Genomic DNA, 21,765 nt, shown 5'->3' on the forward strand with positions numbered 1-21,765 from the left:
AAAAAAGTTTGCCGTCTCAAGCAAACATTTCCACGCGGTAAGAACTAAACTAAAACGGATCAACCAAATCGGGACAGATACGCGTATGTGTGTGTGTATAGATACAACCTGTCGTATGTCAGTACCAGACATGGGCGGGGCATATGCCCCATGTGTTTTCATAAAATTTATATATTTTTAACTAGATTTTATAAATGCACCGTTGTAAAAAGATAAAATCAATGTGTCCCCCCCCCCTCCCCTTATGATATTTCCAAGATCCGCTATTACCGGTTCTATAATTGTCACGAGTTGGTGTTGACATCAATATCAAAATGCAACTCTTATTTTGATCACTTAATTTGAGGACGACTTGGAAAAATATGTTGGTTTACCTGCAAAGACAAAAATGGAACGCAATTGTTCATGATGCATGCATGTTTCCCTACGATGTGAAGCATGATGATGGGCAGTATATCATCAAGCCTTGTAAAGTTATGGTATCATGAGATGCAACCATCGCATGTATGCCAAAAGGTACGCTCTCTTCTAACATGCATCTTACTGCTGGTGAATGTTACGCGTGAATAGCTGAGCTTTTATGATTCGGATGATTTATAATGTCAGAAACCGTAATGGGTTTCCGACATCATAGTGAGATGAAAGCTGGGTATGTATGTATACATGGAATCAAATAAAATCCACTATGCATTAACCGTCACATTGTTCCCAACATTCTCCATCTTTATCTTGTTCACACTTGCTTCATGTGTATTCCAAACAAAACCTCTAAACTACACTCATATATATATATACACATATATATATATATATATATTTGTTGGATATTAGAAAGTTTCACTGATCGTAAACTCGAAGAAAGTGAACAAAACTATAGGATTGAGTGGTGTTTTGGTTTCTCGACGCATTACGAGCCGGCAAGATAAGAGTAGAGTTTCACAGAAATGATAAAATAAAAGAAAGAAATCTTTTATTGATAAAATTGTATACATGCCTAAGCTATATATATACATATATATATATATATACTATTATGCGTCTTTTAGAGAAAAGGAGAATGTATAAATACAAAAACATATACAAGGAAATGTAATATCTTATAAGACAAGAAAAGGAAGTTTGTGCTATCATGGTTTCCTTATTCTGAAACGATCATGTCGTTGTGTTGTCCAAAAAATCCACATTTTCCATAATATCATCAATATTCTCTCTCAAGATTGGCCAGGTAAACTCGATTAGGCAAATCTTGGAGAGTATGCGATTAAGCACGAATGAGCTTGTCGTCTTTGTGAGGATATCCGCGAGTTGATCTTGGCTTCGAGTATACTTTGTCGTGATAAGTCCTTGTACGATCTTCTCTCGGATGAAATGACAATCAACTTTAATGTACTTGATTCACTCATGGAACATGGAATTGGCTGCGATATGTATTGTCGCTTGATTGTCACAATGCATCAGAGTGGGTTGCGTAATATTAACTCTGAGATCTCTTAGCAATTGTTGCAACCATAATATCTCACTTATTGTATTGGTCATAGCTCGGTATTCGGCTTCTGCGCTTGACCTTCCAACCACGGTTTGCTTTTTGCTTTTCCACGTGATTAAGTTCCACTCCGACGAATGTGCAATGTACGCTAATCGGATCAGGGCGGAGTTGGCAACGACAGTCGCTGCATTGGCCCGAGCAATGGAAGTGCATCCGTTGATTCATCGGTGCCGGTTGTCCTTTGCCTCGATCAGATCTGTTTCGTGGTCTGTCGTCTCACCATTTTGGGAACCCGATGAGTTTGAAACAATTGTCGGCGACATGACCATTTCGGCCACAATTCGAGCATACGACGGAAACATCCTTGTCGAAAGGTTTTGGCCTAGGTTTCTGTTCAGATCGGATGGCGAAAGCCGTCACATCCAGGCTGTCAGCAGGGTCTTGTGTGACGTGATGAGTATCCTCGTCTTGGACGATCGTGTTGTATGCTTCTTCAAGTTTCGGTAGAATCTGTTAGGACAACAGATTCGATCGTGACGTACAATACTGTACCGTGTGTCATCTAGACCAATGAGAAATTCATATAATCGATCTTCATTCCGATCTCTTTACAGCACAACCGCGATGTCGCAAGAACATCGCCGGTATTTACAAACTTTCAAAGATCGAAAGTTGGCTAAATCGTCCCACAACTTTGTGAGTTTTCCAAAATTTGCTTCAATGGTCAATTCCTTTTTGTCGGCAATTGGCAAGATCGCTTCTGATTTTGAGAATACGAGGGGTGGTTGTCTTCCCAAATCTGCGTTTTAAATACGCCCAGAAATCGGCGGCGAACTCACGATGAGCCACGTCTAATCGAAGTTGCGACTCAAGGGTGTTCTGAATCCACGAAACAATGAGCGCATTGTTTGTATCCTAGTCTTCGAAATCCAGGAATCGACATCGGGTTGTGAAATTGTGTTGTCAACGAACCCAAATTTCTTTTGAGATTTAAGTGCTCGACGGATATTGATTGTCCATTTGTCGTAATTGTCTCCACGGAGTAATGGTTGGGACAAAATCAACCCGGGATTGTCATTCAGCATGAGATCGTATGGATATCAGAAATATTGTCTCGTCCGTTCATTGTTGAGGTTGAATTCGTGGGGTGGGTCGTTTCGGTGGTCGGAGGGGTGTTGTGTTTTTTTTTTTTTTTGTTAACGGTAAATATTATATATATAAACAATCGTACAATAGAGATTACCAAACAGTAATTCAGATATTAGAGTTCACAATAGCAAAAACAAAATAATGAACCTAAGAAAAATGAAAGTGAAAAATTAAGTCATAGACGCATAAAAGCGATAACTATAAGTGGTGTATCTTGCAAGTGGTTGGTACTGTTGCACGATAATAGTCACTGGAATTTACCTTTTTCCTTTCGAGCTTTTCCAACCAATGTGAAATCGGTAGGATCAAGTGGGATGTTGACAACACGAGGACGTAGAATACGTTGGCCTACTTGGACGGTAGCAGTTGCGTTGGAACGCGCTCGTAAAATTCTTTGTGCTTCGGCCACTAGTTCTTCATCTGAATCAAAGCAGAATCTTGGATAAGTCTTGTTTTCGATTGGATAAATTTCGGGGTCTGGTTGCTGCAGAACTTTATTTCGAGCGAGCGAAGGTGAGACACTTGGAGTTAATATCTCAATTGTAGAAGATGTAGGTGGTTGGAAGAGGCTCGGTTGAACCGTCTTTTGGGGGAATGGAGAAATAGTGGAAACGGAAGTCCCTTGGGATGGGATAGCTACCTGATCAGGTGCAGCCTCAGTTTGAGCATTAGGTATTGCAACGTTTTTAGGAGTTGTGGGAGACAAGGCCTGCAGATCCGAGGCAACTACAGGCGGGGCCTTCGGAGTTAGGGAGGAAGGCGCCTGCGGGGTAGGTGTCGGGAATGCTATTGCAGTCGGTTGCTCCACTTGAGGCTCGAGGTGTCGTGTTTGGTTGGGGAGGCTTGATTTCGGTGGACATTGTATTGGAAAATTACAGCGGGCGGTAGTGGCGCATGCTCTAATACCATGGCACAAACCGAGCTAAAGGATTATGAGAAAAACGGCTTGCCTTTCATTAAGCATAAACGCACGGTTATATACAGCATTAGAAAACTAACCCTAGCTACAAATTAGGAAAATATAATCTCGTATAGTAACTGCTTTCTAATATAGGATATACAATATTGAATATACGTCCCTATTACCACCATTTTTATCATTACAAACAAATTACGTGTCCGATCTTTATACATATATGGTTCAATTAAAACAATTTCATAAAAAAAAAAAAGCACAAAAACTATACGGAAAAAATGGAATATAATTCTGAAACCACATTGATTTTGTTATTAAGAACGTTAGCAGGCATGAATGGTGACTGCCACTATAATATTAGCAATTGCTATTGTCAATTTTGTTTTCCTAATTTAATATATTTTTTTTAAATTATTTTTCGTCCTGTTCCAAAAACTTGTTTTCGTCAAGTGTTAAATTGAGACATGGCTTTCTTTTTATTTATTGTAGTGTAACCCTATCCTAATATTAGTTTCTATTAACCGATTAATGAAACAAGCTAGTTGAAGCCGTAATCGCAGGTGAGGATATATGTATATAGTGATAAATTGGAATAAAATTTAAAAGTCGTAAACAAATTCAGTCTTTCACTAAGATTTCTAACAGCGGTCCGGAATTCAAATGGATTATGTCTCATCACGTATGTGAAAAATAAACTAATTCCACAAAAAAACATGTAGAATATTTAGAAAAAAGTTTGCCAAGTCAAATTAGTGTCTGAAGCAAGCATTTCCACGCTGTGAGAAGGAAAACGGATCAAACACATGTGTGTGCCTGTCGTGTATCAACATCAGTACCAGTTCTATAATGGTTACGAGTTGGCGTTGGCATCAATATCAAAAACGCAACTCTTATTGTTTTTTGATGGATTAATTACTTAACTGGAAAAATGTTTTGGTTTACCCGCAAAAACAAAACATGCAACGCAACGCTCATAATCCCTACGACGAGGCATGATGATGGGTATCGTCAACGGTCACATGCATGCCAAATGGTACGTACGATCTCTTATAACACACAAGCATCCTTGTGGAGTTTACACAGCTGGTGAATTGTTGGGCATGAGCTAATTTTATGATTCAATGTCAGAAACCTTCTTGGTTTCCTCGGAATTGCCGGAGAAGATGAAATCTGACCTGCTCTTTTGCTATATATATATATATACATATAGAATCCACTATGCCTTACATGCGTTAAGCGGTACAATATCGTTCATCTTTAATCATGTTTGCACAAGATTAACTCGGCTGGTTCTTCCGTGACATTAATTGTTTTTTTGTTTGCTTCGTGTGAATTCCAAATAAAAGCTGTAAACTACTCGTATATATGTTTGTTGGATCTTAGAAAGTGTCACTGATGGTAAATTCAAGGAAAGTATATCCTTCTAACTCTAAGTCGTTAGGGTTTCATAAGAACCCTCCGTGTCATAATGGCTTAATCCTCTAACAGTTAGTCAAACTTTTCCGCGAGATGAAAGACTTCAGCACGTACCAGTTAGTGAAGATTTTTCCGCGTTAACCTTTTTCTCACTTTTTCCTCGGGGGGAGGAAAGAGTTCTTACAACGAGAAGAGCGCTGGATAGGTTTTGTATAAAATAATAATAATTTCTAGGGTTTCGATCGGTGTCTCTTTTAATATCCTTCGCATTTCCCCCAAAATTCGCCAACTGAACTAGCTAGACAATTCACCTCCTATCTTCCATCTCTCTGAAATCGGACTCTTATGGCGCTTGGATCCCCCAATCTTTCCCCTGAAATCTCTCCGACCAGCAGCAGGAGGCTCCTGGGCAGCCGCGATGACTCCGAATCGTCAAGATCCGATGAAGTTTCGATCGACTTGGGAAATGGAACCGCAGTGACCCCCATCTCCACATTCAACGAATCACAACCTCCACATAACCCTTCTCCCGCTCTTCCTTCCCCAGGGGCAGTGATCCAGGGAGGGGGGCAAGTCCACCTCCCTTCAATCGAACTCCATGCTCCTCATATCATTGTGAACATCACTAACAACTACACCACATCGCCGACAAACGGAAACGGCAGCATCTATTTTAGATTCTTCATGAAGATGGAGATGTCCAAACAAGTGGCGAATGCATATGTGCCAGTGATATGCGCCAGCCTTGTCAAAACTCTTCCGTTGTGGGTATATGCAATCGCATTCTTTGGTCTCGGTTTGATGTGCCTTTCAATGATGGTTCACCACCAACACGCGAAACTTGCATACGCGATGCAAGTTGTTGGGTCCTCCATCTTCATCTACTTCCTTATTGCCATTTTAGAGTCTCATATTTCGGGAGTTGATTCGCCTTTCTCAAGGTTTTCTTCGTACGTTGGTTATTGCCTATGCGTAATAGACATTGCGATCATAGTGTGGATGAGCATGACAGTTCAAGAACCAAATGGAGGCCAGTGACAATATTCTTTCGCTGCCGGGACGTTTCTCTCTCTATATATACATATATATATGTGTGTGTGTGTGTGTGTACTTGTTATTGTGTGGATTGGATATATATTTCCACTCCGAGTTTGCTTTGTTTTATTCGTGTTGGTTTGGTTTGAGGGTGCTGATCATACTATATTTACGGGATTTGAAATGTTTTTAATTGTTTCCATACAACGTACATTACGAGATTGTATATGAATGAACAATTTGTCTACTTTTCTTTGATTTTTACTGCACGTATTGAATCTGTCAAGTACTGATCTTCCATTATAATTAGGGTTCTAGCTCCTGTAGTGAGCGTGTTAATTCTTCTTCTTCTTCTGAAATGGTTTATTAATATTGCATGTTGGACCGTTTATTAGCCTACCTTGTAGCTTCTCCTATTTGTGTGTGTGTGTGTATATATCTGTAAGCGTTTCAGAGATGGAGGAGGGTGACCCCAAGCATCAGCTTAGCTAGCTGCACCAACATCTCAACTTCAGGTTCTTTTTCTCCGGTGATTAATTGTTAGGAAATCTTAGACCGAGAATTGCTTGGTTAGTTTGTGTCTGTCTTAGAATGAGAGTGGCTTTGTTAGTCGCTTGTTTCTTTGGTAAGAATAGCAACCCTATACTATATATAATTGTGTTGGATATATATATACACACACACACATTGGTCCAATCTCAAGCGTGAAAACCGATCGTTTAATTTAACGGCTACGTGTTGGTTTATTTTTCAGATGTGTTGGTTTTTAAATGTAACTGCAATAAAGCAGTTATGAGTGTCTATATATGTAATTCGTGTATTAATGAAGTATTATTGCAAATTTGTTTTCTACCATCCTGTTTGTTTCCTAGTTTTATTGTGTGTTGTATATGTTTTATGTATGTATTTTTTTTTATAATCCAAAAATTCATCGGCAAAGTATCTGAGAAATCTAGGTGAATAACTCTCTCCAAATTTGAGTTTATAAACCTAGGATAAGAGTTTGTTCTGCATGTTTTCTTACCACATGGTACGTGTATGTGTTATGTTGTGATAAAAGATGTTTAATGTTGTTTTGGTGTTGTTACAAATTCAAAGTAGAGAGTGAAAGAGAAATCATTCTCTAGGATGAATTTGAAGAACCAACAATAATAAATATCATTTGTTCAGCAATCTTTCAACAGGTTTCTTTTTTTATGCAACCTTTTGGGTTTCTTCATAAGTCGTATAAATTTTCTGAGATATATACTCTTCATTTTCTATGGCTTGCATGGATCGACTTCTAAGAATATTTTTCTTTTATTTACGGCGATTTGCAAAGCTCTTGCTGCACAATATTGATATATAACTGTATATATATGGATTCTTAATTCACGGGGCTCGGGAAGTTGGGCATGGAAACAGATTCTCAAACTTCGGCCATTGGCTAAGAACATGTTACGTTGTAAAGTGGGTTTGGGTAACACCTGCAGTTTTTGGTATGACTCTTGGTTACCCTCGGGGGCGTTGATGGACACTATTGGTGGAGCAGGTCCTCGCCTACTCGGCGTCCCACGACTAGCTCTTGTCTCGGATGTTTATTCTGCTTCGGGTTGGAGCCTACCGCCAGCCAGGGGTCCCGAGGTTGAGAGATTGCACTTGGAAATCTTCGGGTTATCTATGACGACTCGGGCTGCATCCCCGGATCATTTCTACTGGTCGCCTTCTCACAGCACTGATTCTCTGCCTTCGTTCTTCTCCAAAACAGTCTGGAGACAGAACCAGCAGTTGCCTCCACCTCTCTCTGGCTATAAATCCGTCTGGTTTTCCGGTGCCACGCCCAAACATGCGTTCATGGTCTGGCTGACAGCTAGGAACCGGCTTCCAGCACGTGACCGCTTGAATTACTGGGGCCTTAATATCTCCCCCTTTTGCCTTCTGTGCAATGATGAGGATGAATCTACTGGCCATTTGTACTTCAACTGTGGTTACACTATCGCCCTATGGACATCTATATTTGCCCCATCACACATCACTTAGACTAACCTAGGTTCATTTGAGAACGATCTTTGCTGGCTATTGGACTGTGACGCCAACCGGTGCGTCAAACTCATGGTGATGTTGTTATTTCAGGCAGTTGTATACTATACTTGGCAGGAGAGGAACTGCAGGATGCATGGTGGAACTCCTCGCACGACAGTTGTTATGCGCAAGGAGATCCTACGATATACTAAGCGGAAGCTATGGGCGTTGAAATCATTAGGCTCGGGTCCTGCTACTAATCCAGAATTGTTACAAATATGGTTCTCTCTATTCGACAGACTTGACTAATCACACTAATCTTCTCTGGGCTTTTGGTTTTGTAACAACCGCTGCTCGTTTGTAAAGAATGTTTCATCAATAGAATTTAAATTTAAAAAAAAAAAAAAAAAAAAAAAAACATTGTGTCAGAGTTGCAGTTTACGATCTTAATTGCAGCCCTTGGGACAGTACTTGACCCAATCTTTGTCGTTATGAGAAGACGGAAGCTTCTCGACAGACCCAAATTGAAGGAGTAGGCATAGACGTTTTGATTCAGTTCCGAAGAACCGAATAAAAAAATATGGTATTTTTCTCGATATAAAATCGTTCAAAATTCTCGAATGATATTATTTTTAGAAAATCGAATTTTTCAGAATCGAAACAAATCGGAATTTTAAAAAGTTCCAAAAATACGAATTTTTTTAAAGAAAATATATCTTTTTTTAAATAAAAACCAGAACCGTATATAATCGAAACTGAAATCAAACTGAACCGAACATATAGGTATCTATTTTGTTAAAAAAAAACTGAAACAATTCGCCAAACATCTATCCCTAATGAGGAGGGGATACATGCAGTCAAGCAGTTAGAGTCCTTCTCTCCCTTTTCACATCCTCATATGCATTTATGAATCTATATAACATATATGCATTTCAGTCCCACTTGATGGTGGTCCTTTGATCAAGAGACGATAATCTCACTTTTAAGGTCATGGTTACATTCTACTGTTGAAGAAGAGGGAGGTAATTAATTGTATAATTAAAAGTTATTTTGGGACAAAAAATTAAGTGGCAGAAGGCTTAATTATCATATATATATATATATATATATATATATATATATATCGAAACTAACAGATTAAAAAGTATATAACGGAGATATATATGTATATATATATATATGTAATATGTTACTCACAAAATGGAGAAAGTGATTTTCTCCATTTTAAGCTCGCTTATGTTCTTGTTCTTCTTCTTATTTTTCCACGTGAAACGAATTTATAAGGGGATGTGTAATTCGTGATTTAGGTTAAGTTGTTAATTATGGATTAATCTTGAGTTATACTGTTAATTTGATTATGTTTTGATTAAGATTCCATATGAACACTAATTCAAGTTTATAATTACTTTTTGTTAATGAGAGATTTGGATTTGAGATATCTTATTAATATCGATTAATGATTAATTGTGATTTTTTTGTTGAAAATCTCGATAAATTTCATATTTAATATATATCTTAAATAAGATTAAGTCGGTCGAAAGATTTTTGTTTGACCATATATGTTAGGGCATAACTGCTTTAACTAGCCGTCTGATTTTTGATAAAATTAGAAATGAAGACAAGTAGAGAGAGTGGGCTTCTCACGGAAATTACAATTTTAATTTTATAAAAAATTACAATTTTAATAAATTTGGAAATTTTAAAGGGAAAAAAAGAAAATAAATTTGTTGTTGAACATCACCTACTATATTTCTAATAATTCAAAATTGAAAGTATGCATATCATATTATATTATACTATATACTATATCATATTATATTATAGGCATTGACAAATTTTATATCTCATTTGCTCAATTCTCTCTGCAATCAATCTGTTGGAATTAGTTATTGTACCATTGATATCATTCTCCAATATAATTTATGAAAAATTGATGATGATAATGATGAATAATAATATTAATTAATACAGAGTTAGGTCCAGAAAAAATTAGACCAGGATTATATATATATATTGGAGTTTTTTTTTAAATAAATGAATGGAGATATTTTTGTATGTTATAATTCTCCACATTTATATTTTTAAAAAACTTAACAAATGTATTTATGATTTTTGGAAGTTTTATAATTTTTCATTCCTATAAATAGGAGACTGTGTTTTTATTTTTCTACACACCAAAATCAAGAAAAATACAAAGCAAAAACAAAACTTTTGCAAAAGAAAGAAAAATATATTTTTTTCTCTTTGTGATTCAAACCGTTCTTTGAGTTCGACAAGGCACCGGAGTTTGAAGCACCATTGTTCCGGTGAAGTACGTCCGTCCTATCCTGGGAGGATATATTCCATTAACCGTAGGTACCGCGCGGGGAATAATTTCCTTAAGGAGATACGGTTCGCCGTGGGTTCGGATTTGGTTTTCCAGTTTCAAAAAAAAAATCATATTGATATATTGATGCTGGTTTGAACATAACTTTCTATATCGTTATCGGAATTGCATGTTCTTGACGTCTTTCATAAATATCAAAATTATCTTTCTAACGGTGTATGACATGCATGTTGTGGTTATATATTTTGAAAGTTATTAAGTTCGGAGTTTTTGACATAAAATTGGAAGTTAATAAAGTATGAATATGAGACATATAAAATAACACACCCAACAATATATACAGAATATAAAAACTAATAAAAATATATAATAATATTATAGTGTGGAGGTATTTAATAATATTATATAAAGTTATAAATTTGGTAAAAAAAATGAAAATTTTAATTAATCAAATGGGCATGTGTGTGCCCCGCCCCACTTCTTTGTACCTAGATCCGCCCATAATAATAATAATAATAATAATAATAATAATAATAATAATATCTTTGATCTTCTCTTATAGTCTCTGAATTTAATAAATAAGATCATCTGTTTCGTGCAACGATATACAACGTATTACCCGGTGGAATTCGATCGAAAATAACCACATATAGTTTTATTAATAACCATGCATTTGTTTTATATTGTAATGTTTTGTAAGCAGATAGTAATATATATATATATATGTATGTATACATAGAGGATCAAATGGAATTAATTTGCGGAAGAAAGTGTAGGAGTTGAGCCAATGGCGTTATGCGAGTTAAAGTTGAAGAGACGTCGCACGGGCAGGCAATTGCAATGGGCGTTAATGCAAGAGCAGAATCCGCATCCCCTCCCACTACATTCCACAATGCAGTCGTCGTTCGTTTTGCATCCCGACACCATCATCGTACCTGCATGCATCGTCCACACATCATCTTGATTTGTCCATTACACACACACACACATATATATATATATATATATATAGAGAGAGAGAGAGAGAGAGAGAGAGAGACAATGCCTGTTGATGCCATGATCAAGAATACGCCCAAAAGAACAATTATCTGCGAAGATTTGAACATCTTTTCACTCTCTCTCTAAACTTTGTATACTTGGTGCCTGAATTAGCTCGATCGCATATGTGTTTGCATCTGTGTGTGCGTGTGTATATATACACATACATACAGATGCATGTATGTGATACCTTCTACTATTAGCGTATAGAGCTGATTTAGTATAATCACACCACATATACCATTTCCACAGATTTGATTCCTTCAATCATATAGAGTATAGTATATGATGGATACATATCATATCACCTAAATTTGTTATCTAAGATTCAATTACTCTTTCTACATATTGACAATAATAACAATATTAAACTATTTATTTTTCGAAAACCAACTTATCTTGTAATTTGATTTTTTTTTCTCACTATCATTTTTTAATTTGAGTAAAAAAATCGAACCCGAATAACTTTTTATTTGCATGCAAATACGACAAAAAAAAAAGGGAAATTCTTTGTAAAATTCTGAATTTGTCTAAATGTGCCAAATTAAATCCTTAACTTGTCAAATAAATACCCTAATTTAACTAATTTTGCCAAAACAATATAAAAAACGATGTTAAAATGATGTCACTATTTTATGTAGTAGTTTGGAAAAATTAATCAAATTAGAGTAGTATTTGTTTGACAAATCATAAATTGAGAATTTAATTTGGTACATCTAGTCAAATTCAGAAATTTATGTGGAATTTTCTCCGAATAAAAAGAAGAAGTAAGATTCAATGATTTTAATATAAGAAATTTGTGTATTTCTTTCTAACCTTTACCACAACAAACATGGACCTCCTGTTATATATACGCATGGCATCAGAGAGAGAAAACAGCATTTTGCTTCATAAAAACAAGGAAATATCCGACCGACATTTCTGCCACAAGCCATTTGAACTTTTGCCACAAAAAGCATTGTAAAGATCGAAATTATACCATAAATTCATAAAAAACTACATTACATATAATATGAATGTGGAGCCCACTATAACTGGGCCATGGGTTTAATATATGTGATGTTTATTGGACCTTATTGGGCTTATAGCTGAATACTTAAGGCCCAATAGTTGGAGTCCTTACAAAATTCTCACCTTATAAGTATTTTTTCAATGCCATGATATAGAAATAGAACAGAGTGCGTTGTTTGACTAACCACTATATATATATATGTATATATATTTGAGCGAAATAAAAAGTGACCATATTATTGTAATAAACTTTATCTTAAAGTAAATGCTTTATCAAAAGATTAAAAAAATATATGTATAAAGTGTGCAAAGGAAATAAAAAAAAACTATATGTGTCCTAATAAAAGTGCATAATAAGGCATGTGACAGTGTTCCAGTTGCAAACTTATTTAATAATAGAATTAAAAAAATGGGTTATTAAATATTTTATCTTGTTATTTTTAAATTAATGGTACAAAGGGATTTGTTTTTTTTTTCTCTTTTCAGTTATCTTAATGATGACATTTTTTTAAATATTTTCCATGGAAAATCGCTCAATTTTATTAACATTCCCAGTCGTGTCAATGGGATATATTGTCACATGATTTTCATGAACCAAAGAAATCGCTTTTGAGTGAAACGAAATTCGAATGAAAAATCTCTCACCCATATCCAAACTTATAAAAGAGCTACTATTTTTATTGTTATAAAAAAATTGATTCATTTAAACTTTTGAATTCGCTATATTTATAGACTTATTCAAAATTAAATTTATATCAGTTTCGAATTTGACTCCACTGTAATCTATAAATCCTAGGCATATATATTTTGATTAAATTATATTTTATTTTAATTAACATTTGATTATATATATATATATATATATATATTAAAACCAAATCAACAAATGAAATGAAAATAACATAAAATAATTTTATATGATTTTTTGTATATTCGTAATAAAAATTAATAGATAAATGAATTCCAGAATCGAATTCAAGAAAGAAAAAAAAAAGCTCAATACATATAATTTTTAAAAAGCAGAATCAAATCTAAAATATTAAAATTAAAATGAAACCCGAAAGTATTCGTTTATATGAAACAATTTGGTTGACAAATATCTGCAAACCACCCATACAAAATTAAAAGAATAAAAGTTGTAATAATATGGACATGTGGTGATGATGGGATGATGTGCATGGTAAAACCCAACCCAATCAATGCAAATGATTTCGACCTCTTCTTGCACTGTTGATACAATTAAACAAATATAAATAAAGCATAGGGTAAACATATATGATAAGATATTTAATTTAAAAAAAAAAATTAAAGGAGATTCCATTATTCCAAGGGGTTTTTATAGTTGTTTGAAATTGCAAGTCCCAAGGCCAACTCTTAATATGGCTCCTCGGGGCTTGTGCGCTCGGACCGTCCATCCAAAATAAAATTCCAATTATGTTTTAACTATTTTTTTTTGTTTAATTAAAAAAAATTAATGAGTGTTGGATATAATTTTACAAAAAATATTTAGTTTAAAAAATAAATAAATAATTAGGTGCTTTACATTCTTTTAATTAATTTTATTTAGGACTATTAGATAAAAATATATAAAAAAAGACAACACAAACACAATATTATATCAAAACTTAAGTCGTTGGTCACTCATGTTACTAATCAAAATCCTAATAAAAATATTCCAATTGAAGTGAAAAACTAATTTGTAGTTATTATTATTATTTTTTAGAATATGTTAGCAGGGTTTACAACTAGACTTGAGCTGCAAAGATGTTTTTATTCACCCAAAGCAAAGAGGTCAAAATTAAATGTATATTTTTAAAAGTAGCTATGATTCGGTCCAAAATCCAAAAACATTGAACATAAAAAAAAAGGGCAACTCGCGTGACCAATAATTGCCATGATTATTCGCAAACATTGTACCGTAAACATACTTTTAAAACAATACTTTAAATTTTAATTAAGTAAATAAATTTGTATCCGAAATTAATGAAGTAGATATATATAATCATCTTCACTGCCATGATACTAGATATGTATTCATAAACAATTAATTAAAATTTTAAAATATTGAATAAAAAGAGCCAAATAATGGTAACTCCGACATGTTTTTATTTATCTTTTTTTTTTCGTCAATAGTTACAAAACGTCGGTAATATTTTAATTAGAAAAAATCCGAATCGTGACACAGGAGATGGAACATTAAAGAAGGAAGTGTTTTGGCACGTCGAGAAATAAACAAGTGTGGAGATGGGGAGGCGAATCTAGATGGATTTGGGGGAATTTTGACCAAAAGAACCCTAATTTCTCAAAGAAAAAGAAAATCATGAAGCTCGTTCTTCGAGGATTAAAAAATGTAAAGAAAGGGACAATTTTTAAGATAAAACCCAAAAATGAAAGTTGTCACTGTCATCTGATTTTTGCATAATTGCCTCTTAACCCCACACAGATTCATTTGTTCAATCGCTTAAACCAGAATCTTGAAATAAAGTTTCCTGAAAAGAGGATAATTTAATCTTCTCAAAGGCAAACACTTTGAAAGCTAAAAATGTTTGTTTCCTTCGAATTAAACCCACTCCAATGCTCGAGTGCTTCGTCCATGGCGGTGGTTTAATGATCAAGGGCTCTGTTTTTTATGCAAGCGTGGGTATATAAATCAAAGACCCTTCTCTCTCTCTCTCTCTCTCTCTCTCTTCCTTTCTTCTCTGTGTTTTACCTCTAAAAAGCGACCATTTCCGCTGTTTCTCTTTCTGTATCTTTTGTTACAGCGGTCAGCAGAGGAGGGCGTACTGTCTGAGCCAGGACGAAATTCGATACAGATTGGTAAGAAATTTGAGGAAAAGATTTGGGCTTGTTCAAAAAGTGGAACAAAATCTGAAATGGGTATCTTTCTCTTGAAGCTTTTAAGATCGAATCTCTGCTAAAATCTGGCTAGGGTTTCTTAGGAGGTGGTGTTGAGTGTCTATACGGAAATCATGGTGCTTTTTCTGCTCCGTTGACTGATTCTGCTGCTTTTTGAAACTTTAGTTTTGCCCGTGTCTCCTTCGTCCCGGTACTTGGTAGTGGTTGTGACAGATTGATTGAGTCTGTACGATCAAATTCTCCATCTGATCAAATTGGTAGTCATTCCTTTCTTGTTCGTAGTTACAAGCTCTTGAATGTTTCTCAGGTACTTCTGTTGCAAGCATTGATGAGATACATAGTGGCTGGTCTTGGAGGCTGAAGCCCAAAGTACAATTTCTGGAGATATTTGAACCTGCAGCAAGAGGAGCTAATTCAGGATTTGGCTGTTCAGAAGTTGGAGAGACATGGATCGTGTAAGTGACAAAGACAAGTTTGCGGTAGAGAAGAGCAATGGTGTTAATAATGTGAACTATGATTCAGGTAACACGCCTGCAGATTGGCGGGTCTGTGTTTCAAATCCAGTGTCTATGTCTATGGGTTCATATCCTCCAGAGAATCCGATGTCTTCTGCTTGTGCATCATCTTGTTCTCCATCTCAGATGATGGATTCACTTGGGCAAGCTCTTTGGCATGATCCCAACAGTGTTCAGACTAATGGGTTTGCCGGATTCAGTGTCCGGATTAATACGGGTTCCTCGAATGTAATGGGTGTTGCAAATGGGAATCTTCCGTCTTATAGGAATAGCATTGATAGATCTCTTGAAATGGGTTGGAATCTTCCTAATTTGATGCCTAAAGGCAATGGTTTTCTCCTGCCAAATCCAAGTGGATTCCTCCCACAGAGCATGGTTCAGTTCCCAGCTGATTCAGGTTTCATAGAGCGTGCAGCTAGGTTTTCGTGCTTCGGTGGTGGGAATTTTAGTGATATGATGAACCAACCTCTTGTAGTTTCTGAATCAATGGGGTTATATTCTCAAGTAGGTGGAACAATGCAAGGGCTGCAGGATATGCAAGTGGGAGCTATAGCCGAACTAGCTCATGGAGGACAATGCCTGAGAAATGAAGTAAATATTGGTGAACTTCCGAAGGGTGCTCCTACATCAGTAAAAGAGGGGTTTAAGAATGCTGCGGGAATTGAAGAAGCTCAAGTAGATAAACCCGGATCTAGTAATATGTCTAATGAAACTCGGTCTAGTGGTGGAAGTGGTCTCAATGAATTTCAAGATGGGAAAGTGAGATCTGGGGAAAATTCTTCCAAGCGCTTTGATACGAAAAAACGGAAAAGAAATGGGCAGGTAAAGGCTGAAGCATTCTTTAGTCCTGAATCCTTCATTATATCCAATTACTAGCCTTTGATCACTTAGCTTATCTCTCTGTTGGTAGGAATCTGAGCCTAATCAGCTGCGTAAGACTCAACAGTCAGGTGAAGAGCCAGACAACAATGGTGATAAAAGGCAAAAGGATGAGCAAAATACCAATTCACCTGCTAACAAGACAAGTGGTGGTAAACAAGGAAAACAAGCTTCTGATCCTCCTAAGGAAGGATATATTCACGTGAGGGCTCGAAGAGGCCAGGCCACAAATAGCCATAGTCTTGCGGAAAGAGTATGGTTCTGCATCTCAATATCGGATAGGAGCAATTAAGCCCATTGTGTTTGGGGATGCTCTCTTGAATCTTAGATACGTGTGGTTTTTTACTTCATTACTTTTGATTATAGGTAAGGAGAGAAAAGATCAGTGAAAGGATGAAGTTTCTTCAAGATCTTGTACCGGGTTGCAATAAGGTGGGGCTTCTAGATGAAGCATATGGTTGTATGAGAAGAAAGCTATCTATTTCATTGTCTGAAATACTGACCTATCTATTTTTTTTCTTGAAGCACTGAAATGGAAGTGTTTTGCAGGTCACAGGGAAGGCAGTTATGCTCGATGAAATCATTAACTATGTCCAATCTTTGCAAAGACAGGTCGAGGTATATTTGCATGTGGATGTTACCTATATCCAACTTTGCTCTCTCTTGTTTAGCATTCTCATCTTAAAAAATGTCTTTTTCCTCTTTTCTCTCTCAGTTCTTATCGATGAAACTTGCTACCGTGAATCCACAGCTGGACTTTAACCTCGAAGGGCTCCTAGCTAAAGAAGTAAGAAATTGTGGAAACCCATTAGTGAAGACGTTATCTTTTCTATAATGAGCAGTTTGGCTCATACAATGCTCGAATTTTTGGGTGTCATTTGGATACAGGCCCTTCAGCTAGGACCCGTTCCTTCATCTGCACCGTCATTTTCACAAAATATGCCAATGGCTTATCCTTCTCTACCACATCTCTCTCAACCGGGATTCATCCAAGCGACACTTTCTGGCATGGGAAATCCGTCTGATGTCCTTAGGAGAACCATTACTTCCCCATTGTCTCCAGTGAATGGAGGAGGATTCAAACGACTGGTATGCTTCTGATTCTGTATCATTTTCGTTTAGACCAAGTATGTTCACCGTTAGAATCATATTTCCGCAAAGGTCTTCCTTACAGATATAGTGACACATGAAATCATGGTCATATGATTTTCTACAGTACAACATTCTGATATTCTTGATTGGTATAAACAGGAAACACATGGATGGGAGGGTGATCTGCAGAATGTTGTTCACATGAGCTATGGAACCAGCGCTCCACCTGAAGACCAAGAAGCAAGTGCCACAGGTAAAAGCTTCTTCTTCTTCTTCTTCTTCTTCTTCAGGGCTAATCGATGACTTGCTGAAGAACTTTTGATTATACAAAGATTAAAGGAAGGATCTTCAACTTACTATAACATCCCCTTTTGATGATTTGTACAGAATCTCTTCCACCAACTGACATGAAGGTCGAGCAGTGACGTTTCTACCATCTCGTAATATTTGATCCCCAAGTAGTAATTACGTGTTGTTCGCTGTACTAACACAAGCAGAGCAATTGAAATGCTGCCTAGTCGAATGTGGGAAACAAGAAAGAGGAAGAAAGAAGAAATTGGATCATGTTTCTGTAATCTTGTACAGCTCGGGGAAGAAAGACTAAGCAGCACCTCTTTCATGTTATTGCCACGCATTCTGGTTGATTCCCAAGTGGAAAAGAGAGACACAAGTGAAAGCCCTTCTGTATTGGGGAGGCAGATTCTTGGTGATAGAAAGATTTCTCAATCTCTCTCTCTCTCCGTGTGTTTGTTTGTATAGATAGGTGAATCATAGAAGTGAAATTTGTATGTGATCAACAGGAACAATGGCGTTTGGCTAACTCTGTTCTGTAATTTCTTTCTGCAATACAATACATAGAGCAGCAAGAGAGAAATTTCACCTTTTGCAACCGTTTTGACATACAACACGCCTTTTTCTTTTCATTGTTTTACCTAGAAGAAAGAGAAATTACATCATCTTAAAAACTCAATTTATAAATTCAATTCCTATATTACATCAGACATGAAATTAACTTGCAAGAAACGAGGCAGCATTCTTTACAAACAAGATGCCACCAAAAAGAAACTAGGAGAAAAAGAAGAAAACAATTTCTCTTCAGCTATGGTAAATATTTAGCTGAGACCAAAGAATATGTACACTAAAGCTGCTTCAGCTTAAAGCCTTGAACCCTACTACAAAGACAAACCCTTCAAATCTTACCTTGTGAATCCCTGTAAATCCTCTCCATTCCGAAGAAAAACCCGTTTTAAATTCATTCATATAAACCTTACTCTCTCTTTCAAGTTTCGAGATCTCTCAGAACTGGCAGGAAGTGCCCAGCCTCTGCTTCTGCTTCTGCGTGAAGGATTTGCGTTTGGCGAAAGCCGGGTAAAGCAGCTCCTGAAACTTCTCCAGAAACATCGGCCACTCCTCTTCATTCATGTCCGATATCTTCACAAAGCTCGTGCTGGTTGGAAGCTGCTCATTCGCACTCTCTGCTCGAGCTCCCGGGTATTTCGGGTACATCTGATACTTGTCACTGAGAACTGTGCTTTTCAGAGACATGGAAAGCTTGGAGATTGTCGGAATTCTCTTCTGACCAGCGGAAGGAGCAATAGACACTCCATGGTCTGGACCTCCTTCGCTATATTCTCCATCTTCTTCCACTTCCTCCTCGATAGTTTCTTCCAGTTTTGACAGTGGAAGATGACCATTCCCGAAGGTGAATCCATGCAGCGACGGCAGTTTTGTCATGAGATCCGAGCCCAGTATTGATTCCTCGCAATCTATATGGAATTGGAATTCGGGGTCACCACTTAAATCTGACCTTGGAGAAACTGCTTCCCTTTCCCCTATCAATCTCCTGGCCTCCAGACAAATCACTTCGAGTTCACTAGGCTCCTCTTCTCCAGGACGAGACTCTCTAGTCATCATCTCACCGATCTCAGCGAGACAGAGACCGTGAGCAGCAGCTTCCTTGAGGAAAATTGTGCAGAGAACTAGAATGCAGAGACAAGCCTCTCGTACCATGGGGAGTTCCCTTCTCAGCATCTCACAATCTCCAAAAGGATCAAGATCTGCTATGTACTCAAGTTCATCCTCCGAGAATGGGATCGAAGCTTGTGGCCAATGAATCCACTCGAAGTAAGGGTCCTCCAGAGTTTCAGGCAAGCAAAGACCATGGTCAATTGGGATAAGCTCCACTTGACCAAACCTTCCAATTCCATCCAGCTTCCTAACCAGAAGGTTCCCTGCATGCCTGTCCGTGTTGAAGATTCTGATGTCTAGAATTCCAATATGGTGCACAGCAGAAACAGGGAAGCTGGACGTGCCATGGTCACTAGCATCAAAATCATGAGGTACGAACTGCTGTAAGGAAGCAATCTTGCTGATCAGCTTCTTCTTACCAGACTTGTTCCCATTCACCCCATCATTGACATTGAAGATCGAGTGAGTGATCTTCACAAGGGCAGTTGGAGGAACACTTGCAAAACTATCCCTGTCAAGGAGATAAGCTGCAACTTCTCGATACCCTGTTTCCCCAATCCGTACTGAACGCTTCAAACCAGGTTGCCCAAGCTCCCTCCCGACAAAGCCTTTCGGGTTGTTTGGAGCAAAAGGCTCCTCATCAGTTGGTTTAACAATTGCAACGCTCTCACCCCTGACATTCCTAAAGTAGTAAGCCCCTCCAAGCCCACCATTTGCTGGAAGTGGAACAATGCCTCTCTTCATTGCCTTTGTAATATCCTTCACCATTTGCTTCACAACATAAAATCTATCAGAGTAGCCCAGTATTTCAATAGGATTGCTCTGATCTCTCTGCTGAACATCCACCCCCAATGGGGAGAGACATGGAGTGGATGAACTCCTGTGAAAGATGCTCCGAGTTAGAAGAAGGGGGGAATCGTTCCTCAAAGTCGTAAGATCATTTTTAAGCACCATATCCCCAAAGGTAAGTGAGCTTTCGTCTGTGGGGAAATGAAGTGCAACCTGCAACTTTCGTTTCACAGTGTGTGCATTATCATTACAATCCAACTCTAAATCCATTACACAACCAGTCTCGGTTTGGACAAAAACCCGCCTCTGACAAACAGGAGTCTTAACTCCTATCTTGTTAGACTTGTGGAATTCCCCGCTAAGGGGGTTCTTCAAAAGTCCCACGGCCATTTGTGTCTGGACAGGACTCTCCAACTTTCGAGACATGAAAATGCAGTCAGAGGATAAGTGCCTTTGCAATGCAATAGCAAAGGCGGCTGGAAAGGAGTTTTTCTTCCCTCTCAGACAGAATCGGATCAATGAGATATCACTTCACTCCTAAGAACGATCATCAAACGGAAGAGCCGAAAATGAACCAAATCCAAAATCTAAAAATGGATTCTGCTTCAAAGAATCAGACTTTGCTACAAACCGAACTGTCCTATACCCGACAAGCGACGGTTAAAACCCAGATCACAGCAGATTACAATCTGCGAGAAATGCAACCGAGAGTGAGTACAACCAGGTGCAAAATCAGGCATATGTCTCAAGCACGATTCCAAGAAGAAGGTCGCCCCAATAATCGGTAAAAAGATTCATTTGAGCTAACACGAAACTCCACAAATGATCCTTCGAAACTTGCAGATCGAAATAACATGCGAATTAAGGATCAGTTTGGTGGATCTCCCTACCACATTAATGGCATAAATTGAAAAAGAAACGGTGCTTGAAAAACACCTTTCAATGAACGTAATCGAAGCCTCGTTTGTGCTAAGTTAAAATAGCACCATTGACAGAAGACTATACCGAACATCATCCAAGAGCTGATTTTTTCGAGAAAATGACACAATCTGAGAAACCACAGATCGAAAGAGTACTCACCGGATTCAACGGGATCTGAGAAGATGCAAGAGAACGATATATGGGTCAATGAGCTAGAAGAAACGGAGAAACATCACAGTGGAGAGATATGGTGGCGTGAACGAGTCGAAAGGGACTCAGCAGGGAAGAGTCAAGCGGAAATGAAATCGCTCTGAGTCGGCTCAGCGAGTCGGCGCTTGAAGGTGGTTCTCTTTCTTGTCTCTTTCCC

At 37.4% G+C, this 21,765-nt stretch overlaps 3 protein-coding genes across 7 annotated transcripts; 2 read left to right on the top strand and 1 right to left on the bottom strand.

Annotated features, from left to right (window-relative positions):
* The first annotated feature begins 341 nt into the window (after positions 1–341).
* LOC104808463 lies at positions 342–8,376 on the top strand. 2 transcript variants are annotated; one of them, XR_770945.1, is made up of 2 exons: positions 342–516; positions 8,115–8,376. XR_770945.1 is itself a non-coding variant. In XM_010534144.1 (2 exons), the coding sequence occupies exons 1-2, from the start codon at positions 507–509 to the stop codon at positions 8,019–8,021; spliced, it is 498 nt and encodes a 165-aa protein (XP_010532446.1). In that variant the 5' UTR covers positions 342–506; the 3' UTR covers positions 8,022–8,376. The 2 variants fall into 2 exon arrangements, 1 of the variants encoding a protein (XP_010532446.1); XM_010534144.1 differs by having other exon boundaries at positions 7,534–8,376.
* Positions 8,377–14,845: 6,469 nt separating this feature from the next.
* LOC104808478 (transcription factor bHLH49-like) lies at positions 14,846–18,604 on the top strand. Of its 4 annotated transcripts, XM_010534167.2 has the most exons (11): positions 14,846–15,019; positions 15,141–15,195; positions 15,542–15,689; positions 15,757–16,571; positions 16,660–16,881; positions 16,995–17,060; positions 17,178–17,246; positions 17,344–17,415; positions 17,517–17,717; positions 17,880–17,973; positions 18,108–18,604. In XM_010534167.2, the coding sequence occupies exons 4-11, from the start codon at positions 15,804–15,806 to the stop codon at positions 18,143–18,145; spliced, it is 1,530 nt and encodes a 509-aa protein (XP_010532469.1). In that variant the 5' UTR covers positions 14,846–15,019; positions 15,141–15,195; positions 15,542–15,689; positions 15,757–15,803; the 3' UTR covers positions 18,146–18,604. The 4 variants fall into 4 exon arrangements, with proteins under 4 accessions (XP_010532469.1, XP_010532461.1, XP_010532463.1 ...); XM_010534159.2 differs by having other exon boundaries at positions 15,542–16,571; XM_010534161.2 differs by having other exon boundaries at positions 14,846–15,015; positions 15,542–16,571.
* A 64-nt stretch (positions 18,605–18,668) lies between these two features.
* Positions 18,669–21,759, bottom strand: LOC104808472 (phosphatidylinositol 4-kinase gamma 5-like). Its single transcript, XM_010534150.1, has 2 exons — positions 21,558–21,759; positions 18,669–21,166 (listed from the first exon to the last, which is right to left on the bottom strand). Exon 2 carries the CDS (start codon positions 20,901–20,903, stop codon positions 19,017–19,019), a length of 1,887 nt encoding a protein of 628 aa, XP_010532452.1. The 5' UTR covers positions 20,904–21,166; positions 21,558–21,759; the 3' UTR covers positions 18,669–19,016.
* Between the last annotated feature and the right edge of the window lie 6 nt (positions 21,760–21,765).

Source organism: Tarenaya hassleriana, unplaced genomic scaffold (assembly GCF_000463585.1).
Source record: "Tarenaya hassleriana unplaced genomic scaffold, ASM46358v1 Cleome1, whole genome shotgun sequence".
Classification (NCBI taxonomy): Eukaryota; Viridiplantae; Streptophyta; class Magnoliopsida; order Brassicales; family Cleomaceae; genus Tarenaya; species Tarenaya hassleriana.